Genomic DNA, 24641 nt, shown 5'->3' with positions numbered 1-24641 from the left:
GTGACCCCGGGGGTCACTGGGGACAGGCTCCGTGGTCAGTTCCGGCCGGGTCACTGGTCACCGAGAGCCCCCCCAATTCCGGACCCCTCCCCAATTCCGGACCCCTCCCCATTTCAGTGACCCCCCCTGTGTTTCAGTGACCCCCTCCCCATTTCAGTGACCCCCTCCCCATTTCAGTGACCCCCTCTGGGTTTCAGTGACCCCCTCCCCATTTCAGTGACCCCCTCCCCAATTTCGGGACCCCCCTCACCGCCCGAGTTGTTGGTGAAGAGGCAGTAGAGGATGCGGTAGGCCCCGGCCCCCTCCCCATTTCAGTGACCCCCTCCCCATTTCAGTGACCCCCTCTGGGTTTCAGTGACCCCCTCCCCAATTTCGGGACCCCTCACCGCCCGAGTTGTTGGTGAAGAGGCAGTAGAGGATGCGGTAGGCCCCGGCCCCCTCCCCATTTCAGTGACCCCCTGTGTTTCAGTGACTCCCCCTGGGTTTCAGTGACCCCCCCCGGGTTTCAGTGACCCCCTCCCCAATTCCGGGACCCCTCCCCAATTTCGGGACCCCCCTCACCGCCCGAGTTGTTGGTGAAGAGGCAGTAGAGGATGCGGTAGGCCGTGAACTCGCCCACGCAGCCGGGCAGGCTCTCCCCGTACAGCGCCTTCAGCTGCGTCTGGCACTGGTTGAACTCCTCGTGGTCGCCCTGCGGCGGGCCCGACCCTCAGAGACCCCTCCCCAAATTGGGGGGGGGTCCCCGAGCCCCGCCCCGAGCCCCCCGCCCACCTTCTCCAGGGCGATGCGCGCGTGCGTCTCGTACACCTCCACCGTGAACTCCGTGCGCACGCCCTGCACCTGCGGGAGGGGAGGGGGCGTCAGCGTGGGGAGGGGGCTTCAGGGAGGGGAGGGGGCTTCAGCGTGGGGAGGGGGAGTCAGTGTGGGGAGGGGGCTTCAGTTTGGGGAGGGGGCTTCTGTTCGGGGAGGGGGCTTCAGTGTGGGGAGGGGGCTTCAGCGTGGGGAGGGGGCGTCAGCGTGGGAAGGGGGCTTCAGCGTGGGGAGGGGGCTTCTGTTCGGGGAGGGGGCTTCAGTGTGGGGAGGGGGCTTCAGCGTGGGGAGGGGGCTTCAGTTTGGGGAGTGGGGAGGGGGCTTCAGCGTGGGGTGTGGGGAGGGGGCTTCACTTTGGGGAGGGGGCTTCAGCGTGGGGAGGGGGCTTCAGCGTGGGGAGGGGGCTTCTGTTCGGGGAGGGGGCGTCAGCGTGGGGAGGGGGCGTCAGGGTGGGGTTTGGGGAGGGGGCTTCAGTGTGGGGAGGGGGCTTCAGTGTGGGGAGGGGGCGTCAGGGTGGGGAGGGGGGAGGGGGCATCAGTGTGGGGAGGGGGCTTCAGTTTGGGGAGGGGGCTTCTGTTCGGGGAGGGGGCTTCAGTGTGAAGAGGGGGCTTCAGCGTGGGGTGTGGGGAGGGGGCTTCAGCGTGGGGAGGGGGCTTCAGTTTGGGGAGGGGGCGTCAGTTTGGGGTGTGGGGAGGGGGCGTCAGTTTGGGGTGTGGGGAGGGGGCGTCAGTTTGGGGAGGGGGCTTCAGTTTGGGGTTTGGGGAGGGGGCTTCAGCGTGGGGAGGGGGCTTCAGCATGGGGTGTGGGGAGGGGGAGTCAGTGTGGGGAGGGGGCTTCAATTTGGGGTTTGGGGAGGGGGCTTCACCGTGGGGAGGGGGCTTCACTTTGGGGAGGGGGCTTCAGGGTGGGGAGGGGTCCTCAATTCACGGAGGGGACCCAGGGTTGGGGAGGGGTCTTCAATTTGGGGAGGGGTCCTCAGTTCGGGGAGGGGTCCTCAATTTGGGGAGGGGTCCCAGGGTCAGGGAGGGGTCCTGAGCCCCGGGAGGGGATTCGGAATTTGGGGAGGGGTCCCGAACGCAGGGAGAGGTCCTGAATTTGGGGAGGGGTCCCAGAATATGGGGAGGGGATCCGGAATTTGGGGAGGGGTCCCAGAACGGTCCTGAAGGGATTCCAGCTGCTCTGGGACCCTCCCCAGGTGAAGCCCCCTCCCCAATTGAAGCCCCCTCCCCAAATTCTCACCGTCGGGTCCTGCCGCAGGGATTTCAGGTGAAGCCCCCTCCCCAATTGAAGCCCCCTCCCCAAATTCTCACCGTCAGGTCCTGCCGCAGGGATTTCAGGTGAAGCCCCCTCCCCAATTGAAGCCCCCTCCCCAAATCCTCACCGTCAGGTCCTGCCGCAGGGATTTCAGGTGAAGCCCCCTCCCCAATGGAAGCCCCCTCCCCAAATTCTCACCGTCAGGTCCTGCCGCAGGGATTTCAGGTGAAGCCCCCTCCCCAATTGAAGCCCCCTCCCCAAATTCTCACCGTCAGGTCCTGCCGCAGGGATTCCAGCTGCTCTGGGACCCTCCCCAATGGAAGCCCCCTCCCCAATTGAAGCCCCCTCCCCAAATCCTCACCGTCAGGTCCTGCCGCAGGGATTTCAGGTGAAGCCCCCTCCCCAATTGAAGCCCCCTCCCCAAATCCTCACCGTCAGGTCCTGCCACAGGGATTTCAGGTGAAGCCCCCTCCCCAAATTGGGGACCCCTCCCCAATTTCTCACCGTCAGGTCCTGCCGCAGGGATTTCAGCTGCTCTGGGACCCTCCCCAGGTGAAGCCCCCTCCCCAAATTGGGGACCCCTCCCCAAATTCTCACCGTCAGGTCCTGCCGCAGGGATTTCAGCTGCTCTGGGACCCTCCCCAGGTGAAGCCCCCTCCCCAAATGAAGCCCCCTCCCCAAATCCTCACCGTCAGGTCCTGCCGCAGGGATTTCAGGTGAAGCCCCCTCCCCAATTGAAGCCCCCTCCCCAAATTCTCACCGTCAGGTCCTGCCGCAGGGATTTCAGGTGAAGCCCCCTCCCCAAATTGGGGACCCCTCCCCAAATTCTCACCGTCAGGTCCTGCCGCAGGGATTTCAGCTGCAGCCCCCTCCCCAAATTGGGGACCCCTCCCCAATTTCTCACCGTCAGGTCCTGCCGCAGGGATTTCAGGTGAAGCCCCCTCCCCAAATGAAGCCCCCTCCCCAAATCCTCACCGTCAGGTCCTGCCGCAGGGATTCCAGCTGCTCTGGGACCCTCCCCAGGTGAAGCCCCCTCCCCAATTTGGGGACCCCTCCCCAAATTCTCACCGTCAGGTCCTGCCGCAGGGATTTCAGGTGAAGCCCCCTCCCCAATTGAAGCCCCCTCCCCAATTTCTCACCGTCAGGTCCTGCCGCAGGGATTTCAGCTGCTCGCAGGCCCAGGCGTAGTCGCGGTGCTGCTGCCAGTGCGAGCGCACCAGGGCCAGCGCCTGCCGCAGCACCTGCGGATTTTGGGGCGTTTTGGGGCGTTTTGGGCCTTTTCGGAGCATTTCGGGGGTTTCAAGGAGGATTTTGGGGGTTTTGGGGTGGATTTTGGGGGCTTTGGGGTGGATTTTGGGGGTTTTGGGGTGGATTTTGGGGGATTTTTCTGTGGATTTTGGGGGGTTTTTATGTGGATTTTGGGGGGTTCCGTGGCAGATTTTGGGGTTTTTGGGGTGATGTTTTTGGGGTGGATTTTGGGGTGAATTTCGGTGGTTTTGGGGTCACTCACCGGCACGGGTCTCACAGTACTGGGATCAGGATTATTTCGTCATATTTTTGGTGGATTTTGGGGTATTTTGGGACGTTTTGGACACTCACCGGCACGGGTCACATGGTACTGGGATCAGGGATATTTTGGGGGTGGATATCAGAGTTTTTGGGATATTTTGGGATGGATTTTGGGATATTTTGGGACATTTTGGCATGTTTTTGTCTCACTCACCAGCACGGGTCTGACGGTGCTGGGATTGGGGTTATTTTTGGGTGGATTTTGGGTGGATTTTGGGATATTTTGGGATGTTTTGGCTCGCTCACCGGCACGGGTCTGACGGTGCTGGGATCGGGGTTATTTTTGGGTGGATTTTGGGATATTTTGGGACATTTTGTGATATTTTTGGGTGGATTTTGGGGTGAATTTCTGTGTTTTTGTCTCACTCAGCAGCATGGGTCTGATGGTGCTGGGATCGGGGTTATTTTTGGGTGGATTTTGGGGTGAATTTCACAGTTTTTGGCTCGCTCACCGGCACGGGTCTGACGGTGCTGGGATCGGGGTTATTTTTGGGTGGATTTTGGGATATTTTGGCACATTTTGGGGTGAATTTCGCAGTTTTTGGCTCGCTCACCGGCACGGGTCTGACGGTGCTGGGATCGGGGTTATTTTTGGGTGGATTTTGGGATATTTTGGGGAGAATTTCTGTGTTTTTGGCTCGCTCACCGGCACGGGTCTGACGGTGCTGGGGTCAGGGATATTTTGTGATATTTTTGGGTGGGTTTTGGGATATTTTGGGATATTTTGGGATATTTTGGAGTGGATTTTGGGGTGAATTTCTGTGTTTTTGGCTCGCTCACCGGCACGGGTCTGACGGTGCTGGGATCGGGGTTATTTTTGGGTGGATTTTGGGATATTTTGGCACGTTTTGGCTCGCTCACCGGCACGGGTCTGACGGTGCTGGGATCGGGGTTATTTTTGGGTGGATTTTGGGTGGATTTTGGGATATTTTGGCACATTTTGGCTCGCTCACCGGCACGGGTCTGACGGTGCTGGGATCGGGGTTATTTTTGGGTGGATTTTGGGATATTTTGGCACATTTTGGCTCACTCACCGGCACGGGTCTGACGGTGCTGGGGTCGGGGTTATTTTTGGGTGGATTTTGGGTGGATTTTGGGATATTTTGGGGTGAATTTCTGTGTTTTTGGCTTGCTCACCGGCACGGGTCTGACGGTGCTGGGATCGGGGTTATTTTTGGGTGGATTTTGGGTGGATTTTGGGATATTTTGGCACATTTTGGCTCGCTCACCGGCACGGCTCTGACGGTGCTGGGATCGGGGTTATTTTTGGGTGGATTTTGGGGTGGATTTTGGGATATTTTGGCACATTTTGGCTCGCTCACCGGCACGGGTCTGACGGTGCTGGGGTCAGGGATATTTTGTGATATTTTTGGGTGGATTTTGGGATGAATTTCTGTGTTTTTGGCTCGCTCACCGGCACGGGTCTGACGGTGCTGGGATCAGGGATATTTTTGGGTGGATTTTGGGATATTTTGGCACATTTTGGCTCGCTCACCGGCACGGGTCTGACGGTGCTAGGATCGGGGTTATTTTTGGGTGGATTTTGGGATATTTTGGCACATTTTGGCTCGCTCACCGGCACGGGTCTGACGGTGCTGGGGTCCGGCGCGCAGGTGAGCCTCAGGTACCTCTTGGTCACCTCCTGGCAGGTGCCGAGGATCTTCAGCTGCTCCCAGTCCAGCGCCTCGGCCCCGGCGGCACCGGCACCGGCACCGGCACCGGCACCGGCACCGGCACCGGCACCGGCACCGGGGGCGCCGGGGGCCGGGGGGGGGTTGGGCCGGGGCTTTTTGGGGCCCCCCGCGCCCCCCTGGAAGCGCTGGGCCCGGCGCTGCCGCCGCAGCTCCCGCAGCTCCCGCGGCTCCGGCTCCTCCGGCTCCGGCGGCGCGCGGCGGCGCGCGCGGCGAGGGGGGCCCGGCTCCGGCCTGGGGTAACGGGGAAATGGGGGGAAATGGGGGATTTGGGGGAAAATGGGGGAAAAATGGGGAATTTTGGGGGGAAAATGGGGAAAAAATGGGGGATTTGGGGGGAAAATGGGGAAAAAATGGGGGATTTGGGGAAAAAAATGGGGGATTTGGGAAAAAAAATGGGGAAAAATGGGGGATTTGGGGGATTTGGGGGGAAAATGGGGGATTTGGGGGGAAAAATGGGGAATTTGGGGGGAAAATGGGGGATTTGGGAAAAAAAATGGGGAAAAAATGGGGAATTTGGGGGGAAAATGGGGAATTTGGGGGGAAAATGGGGGATTTGGGGGAAAAATGGGGAAAAAATGGGGGATTTGGGGGAAAAATGGGGGATTTGGGGGAAAATGGGGAAAAAATGGGGGATTTGGGGGGAAAATGGGGAAAAAATGGGGAATTTGGGGAAAAAAATGGGGGATTTGGGAAAAAAAATGGGGAAAAATGGGGGATTTGGGGGGAAAATGGGGGATTTGGGGGGAAAAATGGGGAATTTGGGGGGAAAATGGGGGATTTGGGAAAAAAAATGGGGAAAAAATGGGGAATTTGGGGGGAAAATGGGGAATTTGGGGAAAAATGGGGAATTTGGGGGGAAAAATGGGGGATTCGGGGGGAAAAATGGGGGATTTGAGAAAAAAAATGGGGAAAAAAGGGTTAAAAATGGGGATTTGGGGAAAAAATGGGGGATTTGGGAAAAAAAATGGGGGATTTGGGAAAAAGAACAGGGAAAAAAGGGTTAAAAATGGGGATTTGGGGACAAACAGGGAGTCCCCTCCCAGTCCCCCAAGCCCCATTTCCAGATCCCATTCCCAGTCCCCCCCAGTTCCCTCCCAGTCCATCCCAGTTCCCCCCAGTTCATCCCAGTCCCTCCCAGTTCCCCCCAGTCCTCTCCCAGTCCCCCCAGCCCCATTTCCAGTCCCTCCCAGTCCCTCCAGCCCCATTCCCAGTCTGTCCCAGTTCCCTCCCAGTCCATCCCAGTCCATTCCCAGTCTGTCCCAGTCCATCCCAGTCCCCCAGCCCCATTCCCAGTCCATCCCAGTTTCCTCCCAGTCCCCCCAGCCCCATTCCGTCTGTCCCAGTCCCTCCCAGTCCATCCCAGTCCCCCCAGCCCCATTCCCAGTCCATTCCAAATCCATTCCCAGTCCCTCCCAGTCCATTCCCAGTTCCCCCCAGTGCTCCCAGCCCCATTCCCAGTCCCCCCAGCCCCATTCCCAGTCCGTCCCAGTCCCTCCCAGTCCCCCCCAGTCCCCCCAGTCCCTCCCAGTCCCTCCCAATCCATTCCCAGTCCCTCCCAGTGCTCCCAGTCCCCCAGCCCCATTCCCAGTCCCTCCCAGTCCCCCTTTAACCCATCCCAGTTCCCTCCCAGTCTGTTCCAGCCCCATTCCCAGTCCGTCCCAGTCCCTCCCAGCCCCATTCCCAGTCCCCCCAGTCCCCCTTTAACCCATCCCAGTTCCCTCCCAGTCCCTCCCAGTGCCCCCAGCCCCATTCCCAGTCTGTCCCAGTCTGTCCCAGTCCCCCCAGCCCCATTCCCAGTCTGTCCCAGTCCCCCCAGTCCCCCTTTAACCCATCCCAGTTCCCTCCCAGTCCCCCCAGCCCCATTCCCAGTCCATCCCCAGTCCCCCCAGTCTGTCCCAGTCCCCCCCAGTCCCCCCAGTCCCTCCAGTCCCACTCCCAGTCCGTCCCAGTCCATTCCCAGCCCCATTCCCAGTCCATCCCCAGTCCCCCCAGCCCCATTCCCAGTCTGTCCCAGTCCCCCCCAGCCCCATTCCCAGTCTGTCCCAGTCCCCCCAGTCCCCCTTTAACCCATCCCAGTTCCCTCCCAGTCCGTCCCAGTGCCCCCAGCCCCATTCCCAGTCCCCCCAGCCCCATTCCCAGTCCCCCCCAGTTCCCTCCCAGTCCGTCCCAGTGCCCCCAGCCCCATTCCCAGTCCCCCCCAGTCCCTCCCAGTCCGTCCCAGTGCCCCCAGTACCTCTTCCCGCGCTGGGCCCGCGCCCGGCCGCGCTCCAGGGGCCCCCCCCGGCCCCGCGGTTTTTGGGGGCCCCCCCGGCGCCCCCCGGGCCGGGGCTCGGCCCCCGAGGCCGACGAGTCCGAGCCCGAGTCGCTGCGGAGGGCAAACTGGGCAAACTGGGAGGCACTGGGAGGGGCTGGGGGGGGCTGGGGGGACTGGGAATGGGGCTGGGGGGACTGGGAGGGAACTGGGAGGGAACTGGGAGGGACTGGGAGGGACTGGGAGGGACTGGGGGGGACTGGGAATGGGGCTGGGGGAACTGGGAGGGAACTGGGAGGGACTGGGGGGACTGGGAAGGAACTGGGATCAAACTGGGATGAACTGGGAGGGACTGGGAGGGACTGGGGGGACTGGGAATGGGGCTGGGGGGACTGGGACAGACTGGGAATGGGGCTGGGGGGACTGGGAGGGACTGGGAGGGACTGGGAGGGAACTGGGACAGACTGGGAATGGGGCTGGGGGGATACTGGGGGGAACTGGGAATGGGGCTGGGGGGACTGGGAATGGGGCTGGGGGGACTGGGAATGGACTGGGAGGGAACTGGGATGGACTGGGAGGGACTGGGATGGACTGGGAGGGACTGGGATGAACTGGGAGGGACTGGGAGGGAACTGGGGGGACTGGGGGGGGCTGGGGGGACTGGGAATGGGGCTGGGATGAACTGGGAGGGAACTGGGAGGGACTGGGACGGACTGGGAGGGAACTGGGATGGACTGGGAGGGAACTGGGGGGACTGGGAATGGGACTGGGGGGACTGGGGGGGACTGGGAGGGACTGGGAATGGGACTGGGGGGACTGGGGGGGACTGGGAGGGACTGGGAGGGAATGGGATGGACTGGGGGGACTGGGAATGGGGCTGGGATGAACTGGGAGGGACTGGGAGGGAACTGGGAGGGAACTGGGAGGGACTGGGAGGGACTGGGAATGGGGCTGGGGGGACTGGGACGGACTGGGAGGGAACTGGGAGGGACTGGGAGGGACTGGGGGGACTGGGAATGGGGCTGGGAGGGACTGGGACGGACTGGGAGGGACTGGGAATGGGGCTGGGGGGACTGGGAGGAACTGGGAAGGGACTGGGATCAAACTGGGATGAACTGGGAGGGACTGGGAGGGAACTGGGATGGACTGGGACGGACTGGGAATGGGGCTAGGGGGACTGGGAGGGACTGGGAGGAACTGGGAGGGACTGGGATGGAATGGGAAGGAACTGGGATCAAACTGGGATGAACTGGGAGGAACTGGGAGGGAACTGGGAATGGGATTTGGGGAACTGGGAGCACTGGGAGGGACTGGGAATGGATTGGGAGGCACTGGGAGGGACTGGGGGGACTGGGGCAGATTTTTGGGATATTTTTCGGGTGTTTTTGGGGATTTTTTGGGATGAGTTTTTGGGTTTACTTCGGGTTATTTTGGGTTATTTTGGGTCTATTTGAACGGGGTTTTTTCTGGGCTATTCCAGGGCCGTTTTTGGGGTGAATTCCGGGGATTTCGGGTCTCACCTGCGCCGGCAGCGCCTCCCCGGGGAGCGGGAGGGTTTGGGGTCGGTTATTTTGGGTTATTTCGGGTTATTTTGGGTCTATTTGAACGGGGTTTTTTCTGGCCTATTCCGGGGCGGATTTTGGGGTGAATTCCGGGGATTTTGGGTCTCACCTGCGCCGGCAGCGCCTCCCCGGGGAGCGGGAGGGTTTGGGGTCGGTTATTTTGGGTTTATTTTGGGTTAGTTTGGGTTATTTTGGGTCTATTTGAACGGGGTTTTTTCTGGGCTATTCCGGGGCCGTTTTTGGGGTGAATTCCGGGGATTTTGGGTCTCACCTGCGCCGGCAGCACCTCCCCGGGGAGCGGGACGGTTTGGGGTCGGTTATTTTGGGTTATTTTGGGTTCCCATGGGTCTATCTGAATGGGGTTTTTTCTGGGCTATTCCGGGGCGGATTTTGGGGTGAATTCCGGGGATTTTGGGTCTCACCTGCGCCGGCAGCGCCTCCCTGGTGAGCGGGAGGGTTTGGGATGGGTTTTTGGGGATTATTTTGGGTTATTTGGGGTCTATCTGAACGGGGTTTTTTCTGGGCTATTCCGGGGTGGATTTTGGGGTGAATTCCGGGGATTTCGGGTCTCACCTGCGCCGGCAGCGCCTCCCCGGGGAGCGGGAGGGTTTGGGGTCGGTTATTTTGGGTTTATTTCGGGTTATTTTGGGTTCCCATGGGTCTATCTGAACGGGGTTTTTTCTGGGCTATTCCGGGGTGGATTTTGGGGTGAATTCCGGGGATTTTGGGTCTCACCTGCGCCGGCAGCGCCTCCCCGGTGACCGGGAGCTGGAGCGGGAGCGGGAGGGTTTGGGATGGGTTTTTGGGGATTATTTTGGGTTATTTTGGGTCTATTTGAACGGGGTTTTTTCTGGGCTATTCCGGGGCGGATTTTGGGGTGAATTCCGGGGATTTTGGGTCTCACCTGCGCCGGCAGCGCCTCCCCGGGGAGCGGGAGCTCAAGTGGGAGGGTTTGGGATGGGTTTTTGGGGATTATTTTGGGTTATTTTGGGTCTATTTTAACGGGGTTTTTTCTGGGCTATTCCGGGGCGGATTTTGGGGTGAATTCCGGGGATTTTGGGTCTCACCTGCGCCGGCAGCGCCTCCCCGGGGAGCGGGAGGGTTTGGGGTCGGTTATTTTGGGTTATTTTGGGTCTATTTGAACGGGGTTTTTTCTGGGCTATTCCGGGGCCGTTTTTGGGGTGAATTCCGGGGATTTCGGGTCTCACCTGCGCCGGCAGCGCCTCCCTGGTGACCGGGAGCTGGAGCGGGAGGGTTTGGGATGGGTTTTTGGGGTTTATTTTGGGTTATTTCGGGTTATTTTGGGTCTATTTGAACGGGGTTTTTTCTGGGCTATTCCGGGGCGGATTTTGGGGTGAATTCCGGGGATTTTGGGTCTCACCTGCGCCGGCAGTGCCTCCCTGGTGACCGGGAGCTGGAGCGGGAGGGTTTGGGATGGGTTTTTGGGGATTATTTTGGGTTATTTTGGGTCTATTTTGGGGATTATTTCGGGTTATTTGGGGTCTATCTGAACGGGGTTTTTTCTGGGCTATTCCGGGGCCGTTTTTGGGGTGAATTCCGGGGATTTTGGGTCTCACCTGCGCCGGCAGCGCCTCCCCGGGGAGCGGGAGCTGGAGCGGGAGCGGGAGCCGCTGGAGGAGGAGCTGTGCTCCTGCACGAACACGTTCCGGTTCCCGAATTTCCCGGCCGGGAACCCCCCGGGCCCCCCCCGGGGCCGCGCCGCCCCCCGGGCCGGCTGCGGGGGGGGTCTCTGCGCCGCGTTTTGGGGCGGATTCGGGGGATTTTGGGGGCTCTGGGGGGGGCCGGGGCCCGCCCGGGCCGGGGGCAGCTCCCAGCGCTTCTTCTTGGGGCTGGCGGCGCCCTCGCGGCCCAGCCTGGGGAGAAAAACAGAAAAATTGGGTCAGGAGGATAAAAAATGGGGAAAAACACGAAAATTGGGGTAGGGGAAGTGAAAACTGGGGGGAAAAATAGACAAATTTGGGCAAAAACCACCAAATTTGGGTCAGGAGAAGTAAAAATTGGGGGAAAAAACAGAAAAATTGGGGTGAAAAGCACCAAATTTGGGTCAGGAGAAGTGAAAATTGGGGAGGGAAAACAGAAAAATTGGGTCAGGGGAGAAGTGAAAATTGGGGTAAGAAACAGAAAAATCGGGTCAGGAGGACAAAAAATGGGGAAAAACAGAAAATTTGGGGCAGGGGGAGTGAAAAATGGGGGAAAAACAGGAAAGTTAAAAATTGGGGAAAAAAGCAACAAATTTGGGTCAGGAGAAGTGAAAATTGGGGGGAAAACACAAAAATTGGGGGGAAAACACAAAAATTGGGGTGGATTTTTGGGTCAGTTCTGGCTGGATTTTCTCAGGGATTTTTCGGGTGTTTTTGGGTCAGTTCTGGGTGGATTTTGGGTCAGTTTTTGGGTGGATTTTGGGGGGTTTTGGGGCTGATTTTTGGGTCAGTTCTGGGCGGATTTTTGGGTCGGTTCTGGGCGGATTTTTGGGTCAGTTCTGGGCGGATTTTTGGGTCGGTTTTGGGCGGATTTTTGGGTCGGTTTTGGGCGGATTTTTGGGGGTTTTGGGTGGATTTTGGGGGGTTTTGGGCGGATTTTTGGGTCAATTCTGGGTGGATTTTGGGGGGTTTTGGGTGGATTTTGGGGTTTTGGGGCTGATTTTTGGGTCAGTTCTGGGCGGATTTTCTCGGGGATTTTTTGGGCGATTCCGATCGGATTTTTTTTGGGATATTTCGGGCAATTCTGGGTGGATTTTTTCAGGGATTTCTCGGGTGTTTTTGGGTCCATTCTGGGTGGATTTTGGGGGGTTTTGGGGCTGCTTTTTGGGGTGATTCTGGCTGGATTTTCTCAGGGAATTTTCAGGTATTTTTGGGTCAGCTCTCGGTGTATTTTCACGAGTATTTTTCAGGCGATTGTGATCAGACTTTTTCGGGGATTTTCGGGGCGATTCTGGGTGGATTTTGGGGGGTTTTGGGGCTGCTTTTTGGGGTGATTCTGGCTGGATTTTCTCAGGGATTTCTTGGGTGTTTTTGGGTCAGTTCTGGGTGGATTTTGGGTCAGTTCTGGGCGGATTTTTGGGTCGGTTTTTGGTGGATTTTTGGGTCAGTTCTGGGTGGATTTTTGGGTCAGTTCTGGGTGGATTTTGGGGGGTTTTGGGGCTGATTTTTGGGTCAGTTCTGGGTGGATTTTGGGGGGTTTTGGGGCTGATTTTTGGGTCAATTCTGGGTGTATTTTGGGTCAGTTCTGGGCGGATTTTTGGGTCAGTTCTGGGTGGATTTTGGGTCAGTTTTTGGGTGGATTTTGGGGGGTTTTGGGGCTGATTTTTGGGTCAGTTCTGGGCGGATTTTTGGGTCAGTTCTGGGTGTATTTTGGGTCAGTTCTGGTCGGATTTTTGGGTCAGTTCTGGGTGGATTTTGAGGGGTTTTGGGGCTGATTTTTGGGGTGATTCTGGCTGGATTTTCTCAGGGAATTTTCAGGTGTTTTTGGGTCAGTTCTGGGTGGATTTTCTCGGGTATTTTCGGGCGATTCCGATCGGATTTTTTCGGCGCTATTTCGGGCGATTCCGGACGGATTTTTTGGGGGATTTTTCAGGTGTTTTTGGGTCAGTTCTGGGTGGATTTTTTCGGGTATTTTTCGGGCGATTCCGATCGGATTTTTTCGGGTATTTTCGGGCGATTCCGATCGGATTTTTTTGGGGATTTTCGGGGTGATTCCGATCAGATTTTTTCGGCGCTATTTTGGGCAATTCCGGAGGGATTTTTTGGGGGATTTCTCAGGGATTTTTCAGGTGTTTTTGGGTCAATTCTGGGTGGATTTTCACGGGTATTTTTTGGGCGATTCTGATGAGATTTTTTTGGAGATATTTCAGGCAATTCTGATCGGATTTTTTCAGGGATATTTCGGGCAATCCTGATCAGATTTTTTCTGAGATATTTCAGGCGATTCTGATCGGATTCTTCTGGGTATTTTTCGGGTGATTCAGATCGGATTTTTTCGGGTATTTTTCGGGCGATTCCGATCGGATTTTTTTGGCGCTATTTCGGGCGATTCCGGAGGGATTTTTGGGTGGATTTTGGGGGGTTTTGGGACTGGTTCTTGTGTCAGTCCTGGGTGGATTTTCTCGGGGATTTTCGGGGCAATTCCGATCGGATTTTTTCGGGTATTTTCGGCCGATTCCGATCGGATTTTTTCGGCGCTATTTCAGACAATTCCAGACGGATTTTTGGGGGGATTCCGGGGTTTTTGGGGCTCACCCGGGCAGCGGCTCGCGGCTCCAGTCGATGGTGAAGGCGGAGCCGTCCTGCAGCCGCGCCTGCAGCAGCTCCTTGAGCAGCTTCTCGGTGCGGTCCTTGTCCTCCTCGCTCTCGCAGGCCGTGAAGCAGCGCTGCACGTAGGCCTTCATCTCGGGGGGCCAGTCCTCGGGCCGGCCCCGCCCCGGGGCGTTCCTGTTTTGGGGTCATTTCGGGGGATTTTGGGTCATTTCATCTCGGGGGGCCAGTCCTCGGGCCGGCCCCGCCCCGGGGGAGTGCTGTTTTGGGGTAATTTCGGGGGATTTTGGGTCATTTTGGGTCATTTCATCTCGGGGGGCCAGTCCTCGGGCCGGCCCCGCCCCGGGGCGTTCCTGTTTTGGGGTCATTTCGGGGGATTTTGGGTCATTTCGGGGGATTTTGGGTCATTTTGGGTCATTTCATCTCGGGGGGCCAGTCCTCGGGCCGGCCCCGCCCGGGGGGAGTGCTGTTTTGGGGTTATTTCGGGGGATTTTGGGTCATTTCGGGGGATTTTGGGTCATTTTGGGTCATTTCATCTCGGGGGGCCAGTCCTCGGGCCGGCCCCGCCTGGGGGGAGTGCTGTTTTGGGGTCATTTCGGGGGATTTTGGGTCATTTTGGGTTATTTCGGGGGATTTTGGGTCATTTCATCTCGGGGGGCCAGTCCTCGGGCCGGCCCCACCCGGGGGGATTCCTGTTTTGGGGTCATTTCGGGGGATTTTGGGTCATTTTGGGGGATTTTGGGTCATTTTGGGTCATTTCATCTCGGGGGGCCAGTCCTCGGGCCGGCCCCGCCCCGGGGCGTTCCTGTTTTGGGGTCATTTCAGGGGATTTTGGGTCATTTCAGGGGATTTTGGGTCATTTCGGGGGATTTTGGGTCATTTTGGGTCATTTCATCTCGGGGGGCCAGTCCTCGGGCCGGCCCCGCCCGGGGGGAGTCCTGGTTTGGGGTCATTTCGGGGGATTTTGGGTCATTTTCGATCATTTCGGGGGATTTTGGGTCATTTTGGGTCATTTTGGGTCATTTCATCTCGGGGGGCCAGTCCTCGGGCCGGCCCCGCCCGGGGGGAGTGCTGTTTTGGGGTCATTTCGGGGGATTTTGGGTCATTTTGGGTCATTTCATCTCGGGGGGCCAGTCCTCGGGCCGGCCCCGCCCCGGGGCGTTCCTGTTTTGGGGTCATTTCGGGGGATTTTGGGTCATTTTGGGGGATTTTGGGTCATTTTGGGTCATTTCAGGGGATTTTGGGTCATTTCATCTCGGGGGGCCAGTCCTCGGGCCGGCCCCGCCCGGGGGGATTCCTGTTTTGGGGTCATTTCGGGGGATTTTGGGTCATTTCATCTCGGGGGGCCAGTCCTCGGGCCGGCCCCGCCCGGGGGGAGTGCTGGTTTGGGGTCATTTCGGGGCATTTTGGGTCATTTTGGGGGATTTTGGGTCATTTCAGGGGGATTTGGGTCATTTCATCTCAGGGGGCCAGTCCTCGGGCCGGCCCCGCCCGGGGGGAGTGCTGCTTTGGGGTCATTTCGGGGGATTTTGGGTCATTTTGGGTCATTTCATCTCGGGGGGCCAGTCCTCGGGCCGGCCCCGCCCGGGGGCGTTCCTGGTTTGGGGTCATTTCGGGGGATTTTGGGTCATTTTGGGTCATTTCATCTCGGGGGGCCAGTCCTCGGGCCGGCCCCGCCCGGGGGCGTTCCTGGTTTGGGGTCATTTCGGGGGATTTTGGGTCATTTTGGGTCATTTCATCTCGGGGGGCCAGTCCTCGGGCCGGCCCCGCCCCGGGGCGTTCCTGTTTTGGGGTCATTTCGGGGGATTTTGGGTCATTTCATCTCGGGGGGCCAGTCCTCGGGCCGGCCCCGCCCGGGGGGAGTCCTGGTTTGGGGTCATTTCGAGGGATTTTGGGTCATTTCGGGGGATTTTGGGTCATTTTGGGTCATTTCATCTCGGGGGGCCAGTCCTCGGGCCGGCCCCGCCCGGGGGCGTTCCTGTTTTGGGGTCATTTCGGGGGATTTTGGGTCATTTTGGGTCATTTCAGGGGGATTTGGGTCATTTCGGGGGATTTTGGGTCATTTGGGGGGATTTTGGGTCATTTCAGGGGGATTTGGGTCATTTCGAGTAATTTTGGGTCATTTCAGGGGGATTTGGGTTATTCCAGGGGGATTTTGGGTCATTTTGGGGGATTTTGGTCATTTCAGGGGGATTTGGGTCATTTTGGGTCATTTCAGGGGGATTTGGGTCATTTCGGGGGATTTTGGGTCATTTCGGGGGATTTTGGGTCATTTCAGGCGTTTTGGGGTCATTTCAGGGGTTTTTGGGGCAATTTTGGGGGGTTTGGGGTCAGTCCGGGCTGGATTTTGGGGTCCCCCCCAGGTTTTGGGGGGATTTTTAGGAAGATTTTTGGGGGTTTTGGGGAGGTTTTGAATGACATTTTTAGGGAGCTTTTGGGGAGGTTTTCGAGGAATTTTTGGGGGGATTTTTGGGTGTTTTTGGGGAGATTTTTGAGGGATTTTTGGGGATGTTTTTGGGTGTTTTTCAGGATGTTTTTAGGGAGATTTTTGGGGAGATTTGTGGAGGTTTTTGAGGGATTTTTAGGGAGATTTTTTGGGGGTTTTGGGGATGTTTTTAGGGAGTTTTTGTGGAGGTTCTTAAGGGATTTTTGGGGATGTTTTTCAGGGATTTTTGAAGAGGTTTTTGGGGTGTTTTTGGGGTGTTTTTGGGGAGGTTTTTGGGGAGTTTTTGGGAAGTTTTTTCGGGGGTTTTGGGAGGTTTTTGAGGAGTTTTGGAAACGTGTTTAGGGAGTTTTTGGGGATTTTTTGGGGGGATTTTCAGGAAGTTTTTTAGGGAGTTTTTTGGGGAGATTTTCAAGGGATTTTTGGGGAGACTTAAGGGATTTTTTGGGGAGTTTTTAGAGAGTTTTTTGAGGGATTTTTGAGGAGGTTTTTGGGGATGTTTTTAGGGATTTTTTGGGGAGATTTTTGGGGACGTTTTTAGAGTTTTTTGAGGAGGTTTATGGGGATTTTTTGGGAAGATTTTAGGGATTTTTTGGGGAGTTTTTAGGGATTTTTGGGGACGTTTTTAGGGAGTTTTTGGGGGGATTTTTAGGGAGGTTTTTAGGGAGTTTTTGGGAACAATTTTGGGGATGTTTCTAGGGAGTTTTTAGGGATTTTTTGGGGATGTTTCTGGGGACGTTTTTAGAGTTTTTTGAGGAGGTTTATGGGGATTTTTTTGGGGAGTTTTTAGGGATTTTGGGGGAGATTTTGGGGATGTTTTGGGGACGTTTTTAGAGTTTTTTGAGGAGATTTATGGGGATTTTTTTGGGGAGTTTTGGGGGATTTTTTGGGGAGTTTTTAGGGATTTTGGGGGAGATTTTGGGGATGTTTTGGGGACGTTTTTAGAGTTTTTTGAGGAGGTTTATGGGGATTTTTTGGGGATTTTTTTGGGGAGTTTTTAGGGATTTTTGGGGACGTTTTGGGGCATTTTTGGGGACATTTTTAGAGTTTTTTGAGGAGGTTTATGGGGATTTTTTTGGGGAGTTCTGGGGGATTTTTTGGGGAGTTTTTAGGGATTTTTGGGGAGATTTTGGGGATGTTTCTGGGGACATTTTTAGAGTTTTTTGAGGAGGTTTATGGGGATTTTTTGGGGAGTTTTTTGGGGAGTTTTTAGGGATTTTTGGGGACGTTTTGGGGCATTTTTGGGGGTTTTTGGGACTCACCCGTGGCCCCCGTGCAGCTTCTCTGGCCCGGGGGGAGCCCCGAAGCCCGGGGGGGGCAGCGCGAACGGGGGGCGCTTGGGCAGCTGGAACTTGAGACCCCCCGAGCCCGGCGCCTCTGCGGGGAAAAGCGGGAATTTGGGGGGATTTGGGGAAATTCGGGGAAATTCAGGGGAAATTGGGGAAATTCAGGGAGGTTTCAGGGGAATTTGGGGGAAAACTGGGTGAAAATTGGGGGATTTGGGGAAAATTTGGGGAAAATTGGGGAAATTCAGGGAGGTTTCAGGGGAATTTAGGGGAAAACTGGGTGAAAATTCGGGGGGTTTGGGGGAAATTCGAGGGGTTTGGGGAAAATTCGGGGGAAATTCGGGGGGTTTGGGGGAAATTCAGGGGAAATTCGGGGGGTTTGGGGGAAATTCTGGGGGTTTGGGGGAAATTCAGGGGGAAATTCAGGGAGTTTGGGGAAAATTCAGGGGGTTTGGGGGAAATTCGGGGGAAATTGGGGAAATTCAGGGAGGTTTCAGGGGAATTTGGGGGAAAACTGGGTGAAAATTGGGGGATTTGGGGGAAATTCAAGGGGTTTGGGGAAAATTCGGGGGGTCTGGGGGAAATTCGGGGGAAATTGGGGGGGTTTGGGGGAAAACTGGGGGTTTTGGGGGGATTTGGGTGAAAATTGGGCAGTTTGGGGGAAATTTGGGGGAAACTGGGGAAATCCAGGGAGGTTTCAGGGGAATTTGGGGGAAAACTGGGGGTTTTAGGGCAGGATTTTGGGGCAGATTTGGGGGATTTTGGGGCAGGATTTGGGGGATTTTGGAGCAGGATTTTGGGACAGATTTGGGGGATTTTGGGGCAGGATTTTGGGTCAGATTTGGGGGATTTTGGGGCAGGATTTTGGGACAGATCTGGGGGATTTTGGGGCAGGATTTTGGGGCAGGATTTTGGGGATTTTGGGGCAGGATTTTGGGGCAGATCTGGGGGATTTTGGGGCAGATCTGGGGGATTTTGGGGCAGGATTTTGGGTCAGATCTGGGGGATTTTGGGGCAGGATTTTGGGTCAGATTTTGGGGATTTTGGGGCAGGATTTTGGGGCAGATCTGGGGGATTTTGGGGTAGGATTTTGGGGATTTTGGGGCAGGATTTTGGGGATTTTGGAGCAGGATTTTGGGGATTTTGGAGCAGGATTTTGGGGCAGATTTGGGGGATTTTGGGGCAGGATTTTGGAGATTTTGGGGCAGGATTTTGGGACAGGATTTTGGGGCAGATCTGGGCGATTTTGGGGCAGGATTTTGGGGCAGATCTGGGCGATTTTGGGGCAGGATTTTGGGGCAGATCTGGGTGATTTTGGGGCAGGATTTTGGGGCAGATCTGGGGTATTTCGGGGCAGGATTTTGGGGCAGATCCGGGGGATTTTGGGGCAGGATTTTGGGGATTTTGGGTCAGATTTGGGGGATTTTGGGGCTCTCTTACGCTTCATGCGGCTCCAGAGCTGCCCCCCGCCCTTCTTGCCCTTCGGGGGGGGCCCCTCCCCGTAGTGGGGGGAGGGGAAGGCGGCCGAGCCCCCCGGGGGGGTCCCCGCGCCCCCCCCCGCGTGGGGAGGGGGCTGGGGGGGGGCGGCGGGGGGGGGCTGGGGGGTCCCGAAGGGCGACGGCTCCTCCAGGCCGGGCACGGGGGGCTGCTGGGGGGGGGGGAGGCCAGGGGAGGGGTCAGGGGGGTGGTCCCGGAGTTGGGGACCCCCCCCCCACCCCCCAAATCCTCCCCCCCGAGCCCCCCTCACCTGGGCCAGGCCACTCTGCTGCGGGGGGGGGGCGGGGGGCGGCGGCTGCGGCTGCTGGGGGGGGGCGTAGGAGCCCCCTCCCCCCGTGGGGTACGGGGCGGGGGGCGCCCCATAGCCGGGGTACACCCCCTGCTGGGGGAGACCCCCCGAATGTGGTTAATGGTACGGCCCAGAGACCCCCACCCCAAAATCAGAGACCCCCCAAATGTGGTTAATGGTACGGCCCAGAGACCCCCACCCCAAAAACGAGACCCCCCCCATAGCCGGGGTACACCCCCTGCTGGGGGAGACCCCCCCAATGTGGTTAATGGTACGGCCCAGAGACCCCCACCCCAAAATCAGAGACCCCCCCAATGTGGTTAATGGTACGGCCCAGAGACCCCCACCCCAAAAACGAGACCCCCCCCATAGCCGGGGTACACCCCCTGCTGGGGGAGACCCCCCCAATGTGGTTAATGGTACGGCCCAGAGACCCCCACCCAAAATCAGAGACCCCCCCAATGTGGTTAATGGTACGGCCCAGAGACCCCCACCCAAAATCAGAGACCCCCCCAAATGTGGTTAATGGTACGGCCCAGAGACCCCCACCCAAAATCAGAGACCCCCCCAATGTGGTTAATGGTACGGCCCAGAGACCCCCACCCAAAATCAGAGACCCCGCCAATGTGGTTAATGGTACGGCCCAGAGACCCCCACCCCAAAAACGAGACCCCCCCCAATGTGGTTAATGGTATGGCCCAGAGACCCCCACCCAAAATCAGAGACCCCCCCAGTATTGTTAATGGTACGGCCCAGAGACCCCCCCCCTCGAAATGAATGGTACAGCCCAGAGACCCTCCCCCAGCCCCATTTCAGGGTCCCCCAGCCCCGTTTTGGGGTCCCAGAAGCCCCCAGCCCCATTTCAGGGTCCCCCAGCCCCATTTCGGGGTCCCCCAGCCCCATTTTGGGGTCCCCCAGCCCCATTTCGGGGTCCCCCAGCCCCATTTCAGGGTCCCCCAGCCCCATTTCAGGGTCCCCGAAGCCCCCAGCCCCATTTCGGGGTCCCCCAGCCCCATTTCGGGGTCCCCCAGCCCCATTTCGGGGTCCCCCAGCCCCACTTCAGGGTCCCCGAAGCCCCCAGCCCCATTTCAGGGTCCCCCAGCCCCATTTCGGGGTCCCAGAAGCCCCCAGCCCCATTTTGGGGTCCCCCAGCCCCGTTTCGGGGTCCCCCAGCCCCATTTCAGGGTCCCCCAGCCCCATTTTCAGCCCCCAGCCCCATTTCAGGGTCCCCCAGCCCCATTTCGGGGTCCCCCAGCCCCATTTCAGGGTCCCCCAGCCCCGTTTCGGGGTCCCCCCGAAGCCCCCAGCCCCATTTCAGGGTCCCCCAGCCCCATTTCGGGGTCCCCCGAAGCCCCCAGCCCCATTTGGGGGTCTCACCATGGGGTAGTAGTAGCCGTAGGGGTAGTAGCCCGTTCCCAGAAGCCCCCAGCCCCATTTCGGGGTCCCCCTGCCCCATTTCGGGGTCCCCCAGCCCCGTTTCGGGGTCCCCCAGCCCCATTTCGGGGTCCCTCAGCCCAATTTCGGGGTCCCCCAGCCCCATTTCGGGGTCCCCCAGCCCCATTTGGGGGTCTCACCATGGGGTAGTAGTAGCCGTAGGGGTAGTAGCCCGTTCCCAGAAGCCCCCAGCCCCATTTCGGGGTCCCCCAGCCCCGTTTCGGGGTCCCAGAAGCCCCCAGCCCCATTTCGGGGTCCCCCAGCCCCATTTCGGGGTACCCCCGAAGCCCCCAGCCCCATTTCGGGGTCCCCCAGCCCCATTTCGGGGTCCCAGAAGCCCCCAGCCCCATTTGGGGGTCTCACCATGGGGTAGTAGTAGCCGTAGGGGTAGTAGCCCCCCCCGTAGGGCTGGTACCACTGGTAGTACTGGGGGGGCTGCGCCACCGAGGGGTCCCCCTGCCCGGGGGGGGCGTACTGGGGGGAGAGAGGGGTGAGACCCCCAAACAGAGACCCCAGACCCCCCAAATCCCCCCCAAAACTCCCCCCAAACCTCCCCAGGACCCCCCAAATCCCCTCAACCCTCCCTAACCTCCCAAATCCACCCCAAATTCCCCCCAAATCTCCCCAGGACCCCCCAAATTCCCCTCAACCCCCCCAAACCTCCCAAATTCCCCCCAAATCCCTCAAAGAACCCCCAGGACCCCCTCAACCCCCCCAAAATTCCCCCCAAATTCCTCGAGGACCCCCCCAATTCCCATCAAATCCCCCCAAACCTCCCAAATTCCCCCCAAACTCCCCCCAAATCCCTCAAAGAACCCCCAGGACCCCCCCAATTTCCCCTCAACCCCCCCAAAATTCCCCCCAAATCCCTCAAAGACCCCCCTAATTCCCCTCAACCCCCCCAAACCCCTCAAGGACCCCCCCCCAAATCTCCCCAGACCCTCCAGGACCCCCCAAATTCCCATCAAATCCCCCCCAAATCCTCCCCAATTTCCCCAGTTCCCCCCAAAATCCCTCAAAGACCCCCCCTAAATCTCCCCAGACCCCCCAAATTCCCTTCAACTCCCCCAAATCCCTCAAAGACCCCCCCCCAAGTCCCCCAAACCTCCCAAATTCCCCCCCTAAACCTCCCCAGACCCCCCCAGGACCCCCTACATTCCCCTCACCCCCCCAAGACCCCCAAATTTCCCCCAGACCCCCCAAATTCCCCTCAAAGACCCCCAAGTCCCCCAAATTCCCCCCAAGCTCCCCCCAAATTCCATCCAAATCCCCCCCAAATCCCTCAATAACCCCCCAGGACCCCCCAAATTCCCCTCAAACCCCCCCAAATCCCTCAAAGACCCCCCCAGGACCCCCCAAATTCCCCTCAAACCCCCCCAAATTCCATCCAAATCCCCCCCAAATCCCTCAAAGACCCCCCAGGACCCCCAAATTCCCCTCAAACCCCCCCAAATCCCCCCCAAATCCCTCAAAGACCCCCCAGGACCCCCCAAATTCCCCTCAAACCCCCCCAAATCCCCCCCAAATCCCTCAAAGACCCCCCAGGACCCCCCAAATTCCCCTCAAACCCCCCCAAATCCCCCCCAAATCCCTCAAAGACCCCCCAGGACCCCCCAAATTCCCCTCAAACCCCCCAATTTCCCTCAATTTCCCCCAATTTCCCCAATTTCGCCCCGAACCCCCTCAGACCTGCGCTCCGCCCTGCCCCCCCGCCGCCGCCGCTTTTCCTCCTCCTCCTCCTCCTCCCGCCGCTCCCGCCGCCGCCGCTTTGCTGATGCTGGCCAGGGCCTGCCGCGCCTTCTCCCACTCGGGGTTCTCGGCGGGCGGCGCCGGCGCCTCCTCCCGAGCGGCCGCGGCGGCGCCGCCGAACGGGGCGGCCCTGAGGGAGCGAGAGACCGAGGGCGCCGCTCAGCCCGGGCCCGGCCCGGCCCCGCCGCCCTCCCCGCCGCCCCCCGCGCTCACCAGTCCCGCTGCTCGCCCAGGTTGGCGGCCATGGCGGCGCCGGCCCCGCCGCCCGCTCCGCTGGCGACGGCCGCGCCAAGATGGCGGCGCCGCCGCCCTCACGGAGCCGCTTCCGGTCGGCGCCGCGCGCGCGGCCAATGGGAACGCGAGGAGATGGTAGAGGGGCGGGGCTTCCGTAACGGCGCCGCGCGCGCGGCCAATGGGAGCGCGAGGAGAGGGTAGAGGGGCGGGGCTTCCGTAACGGCGAGAGGGAGGGGCGGGGTTTGCGTAACGGCGCCGCGCGCGCGGCCAATAGGAGAGCGAGGAGAGGGTGAGGGGCGGGGCGTAGCAAACGGCGGAGTGGCGCGGCCAATGGGAACGCGAGGAGAGGGTAAGAGGCGGGGCGTCGCTAACGGCGCATGCGCGGAGACGCGACGGCGGCCGCCAGGGGACAAACGGAGCGAGGGGCGCGACCGGGAGCCCAAAACCGGGGGGGGGGATCCCGAAATTGGGACTTTTTATACCCAAAATTGGGACTTTTTATACCCAAAATCGGGGGTCTGGGTCCCCAAAATCAGGGGTCTGCGTCGCCAAAATTAGAACTTTTAATTCCCAAAACTGGGGGTCTGGGACCCCCAAAATGGGAATTTTTATACCCAAAATCGGGGGTCTGGGACCCCAAAATTTGGGGATTTTAACCCCAAAATTTGGGGTCTGTGTACCCAAAATTGGAACTTTTTATACCCAAAATTGGGGGTCTGGGACCCCAATATTTGGGGATTTTAACCCCAAAATTTGGGGTCTGGAACCCCAAAATTCGGGGATTTTAACCCCAAAATTTGGGGTCTGTGTACCCAAAATTGGAACTTTTTATACCCAAAATTGGGGGTCTGGGACCCCAAAATTCGGGGATTTTAACCCCAAAATTTGGAGTCTGTGTACCCAAAATTGGAACTTTTTATACACAAAATTGGGGATCTGGAACCCCAAAATTTGGGGTCTGTGTACCCAAAATTGGAACTTTTTATACACAAAATTGGGGGTCTGGGACCCCAAAATTTGGGGATTTTAACCCCAAAATTTGGGGTCTGGGTCCCCAAAATTGAAACTTTTAATCCCCAAATTTGGGGGCCTTTAATTCTCGAAATTGGAACTTTTTCTACCCAAAATTGGGGGTTTTTAATTCCCAAACCTGGGGGATTTTAACCCCAAAATCTGGGATTTCTTCACGTCCCAAACTGGAGGATTTGAACCCCAAAAAAACGGGGATTTCACCCAAAAAAACGGGGATTTCACCCCAAAATTGGGAGTTTTTAACTCCCAAACCCAGAGATTTCACCCCAAATTTGACTTTTTAACCCCAAAATTGCCAAATTTGGGAATTTTGAACCCCAAACCCAGGGGATTTTACCCCAAAATTGGCATTTTTTAACCCCAAAACCCGGGGATTTCACCCCAAATTTGACTTTTTAACCCAAAACTCAGATTTCACCCCAAATTTGAGTTTTTAACCCAAAACCCCAGGGGATTTCACACCAAAATTTGGAGTTTTTAACCCCAAAACCCGGGGATTTCACCCACAAAACCACCAATTTCCAACCCCAAAACCCAGGGATTTCACCCCAAATTTCAGTTTTGAACCCCAAAACCCGGGGATTTCACCCCAAATTTCAGTTTTGAACCCCAAAACCAGGGGATTTCACCCCAAATTTGACTTTTTAACCCAAAACTCAGATTTCATCCCAAATTTGAGTTTTTAACCCAAAACCCGGGGATTTCACCCCAAAATTTGGAGTTTTTAACCCCAAAACCCGGGGATTTCACCCCAAAACCACCAATTTCCAACCCCAAAACCCGGGGATTTCACCCCAAATTTCAGTTTTGAACCCCAAACCCGGGGATTTCACCCCAAAATTGGAGTTTTTACCCCAAACCCCCCTGACCCCACCCCAAATTGGGAGTTTTTTACCAAAACTCCACCGATTTCACCCCAAAATTCAGAGTTTTTCACCCCAAAACCCGTGGATATCACCCCAAATCCAGGGATTTCACCCCAAAATTGGGATTTTTAACCCCAAAATTGGGATTTTTAACCCCAAAACCCCGGGGATTTCACCCCAAAATTCGGAGTTTTTCACCAAAACCCGCAGATTTCACCCCAAATCCAGGGATTTCACCCCAAAATTGGGATTTTTAACCCCAAAATTGGGATTTTTAACCCCAAAACCCCACAGATTTCACCCCAAAATTCAGAGTTTTTCACCCCAAAACCCGCGGATTTCACCCCAAATCCAGGGATTTCACCCCAAAATTGGAATTTTTAACCCCAAAATTGGGATT

At 57.7% G+C, this 24641-nt stretch overlaps 1 protein-coding gene across 15 annotated transcripts in view; it reads right to left on the bottom strand.

Moving 5' to 3' along the window:
* Positions 1-22433, bottom strand: part of LENG8 (leukocyte receptor cluster member 8) — a 29679-nt gene extending 7246 nt beyond the window's left edge. For 6 of the 15 annotated variants that reach the window (XM_085565875.1, XM_085565882.1, XM_085565884.1 and 3 more), the window contains exons 1-13: positions 22323-22433; positions 22050-22239; positions 20724-20834; positions 18888-19019; positions 18581-18788; positions 17117-17231; positions 13397-13588; positions 10718-11014; positions 7561-7692; positions 5210-5558; positions 3204-3305; positions 772-840; positions 562-691 (exon numbers count right to left, since the gene is read on the bottom strand). In XM_085565875.1, the coding sequence (XP_085422001.1) occupies positions 562-691; positions 772-840; positions 3204-3305; positions 5210-5558; positions 7561-7692; positions 10718-11014; positions 13397-13588; positions 17117-17231; positions 18581-18788; positions 18888-19019; positions 20724-20834; positions 22050-22239; positions 22323-22354 (2059 nt within the window). In that variant the 5' untranslated portion in view covers positions 22355-22433. Of the gene's footprint in view, positions 1-561; positions 692-771; positions 841-3203; positions 3306-5209; positions 5559-7560; positions 7693-10717; positions 11015-13396; positions 13589-13867; positions 13878-14781; positions 14792-14904; positions 14915-15266; positions 15277-17116; positions 17232-18580; positions 18789-18887; positions 19020-20303; positions 20661-20723; positions 20835-22049; positions 22240-22322 lie in introns of those variants that run through there. The other 9 variants (XM_085565883.1, XM_085565885.1, XM_085565890.1 and 6 more) reach the window with 7 other exon arrangements.
* Positions 22434-24641: the final 2208 nt, after the last annotated feature.

This window comes from Lonchura striata, chromosome 37 (genome assembly GCF_050655825.1).
Source record: "Lonchura striata isolate lonStrDom1 chromosome 37, ASM5065582v1, whole genome shotgun sequence".
NCBI lineage: Eukaryota > Metazoa > Chordata > Aves > Passeriformes > Estrildidae > Lonchura > Lonchura striata.
This window is presented reverse-complemented; position numbering and strand designations above follow the sequence as displayed.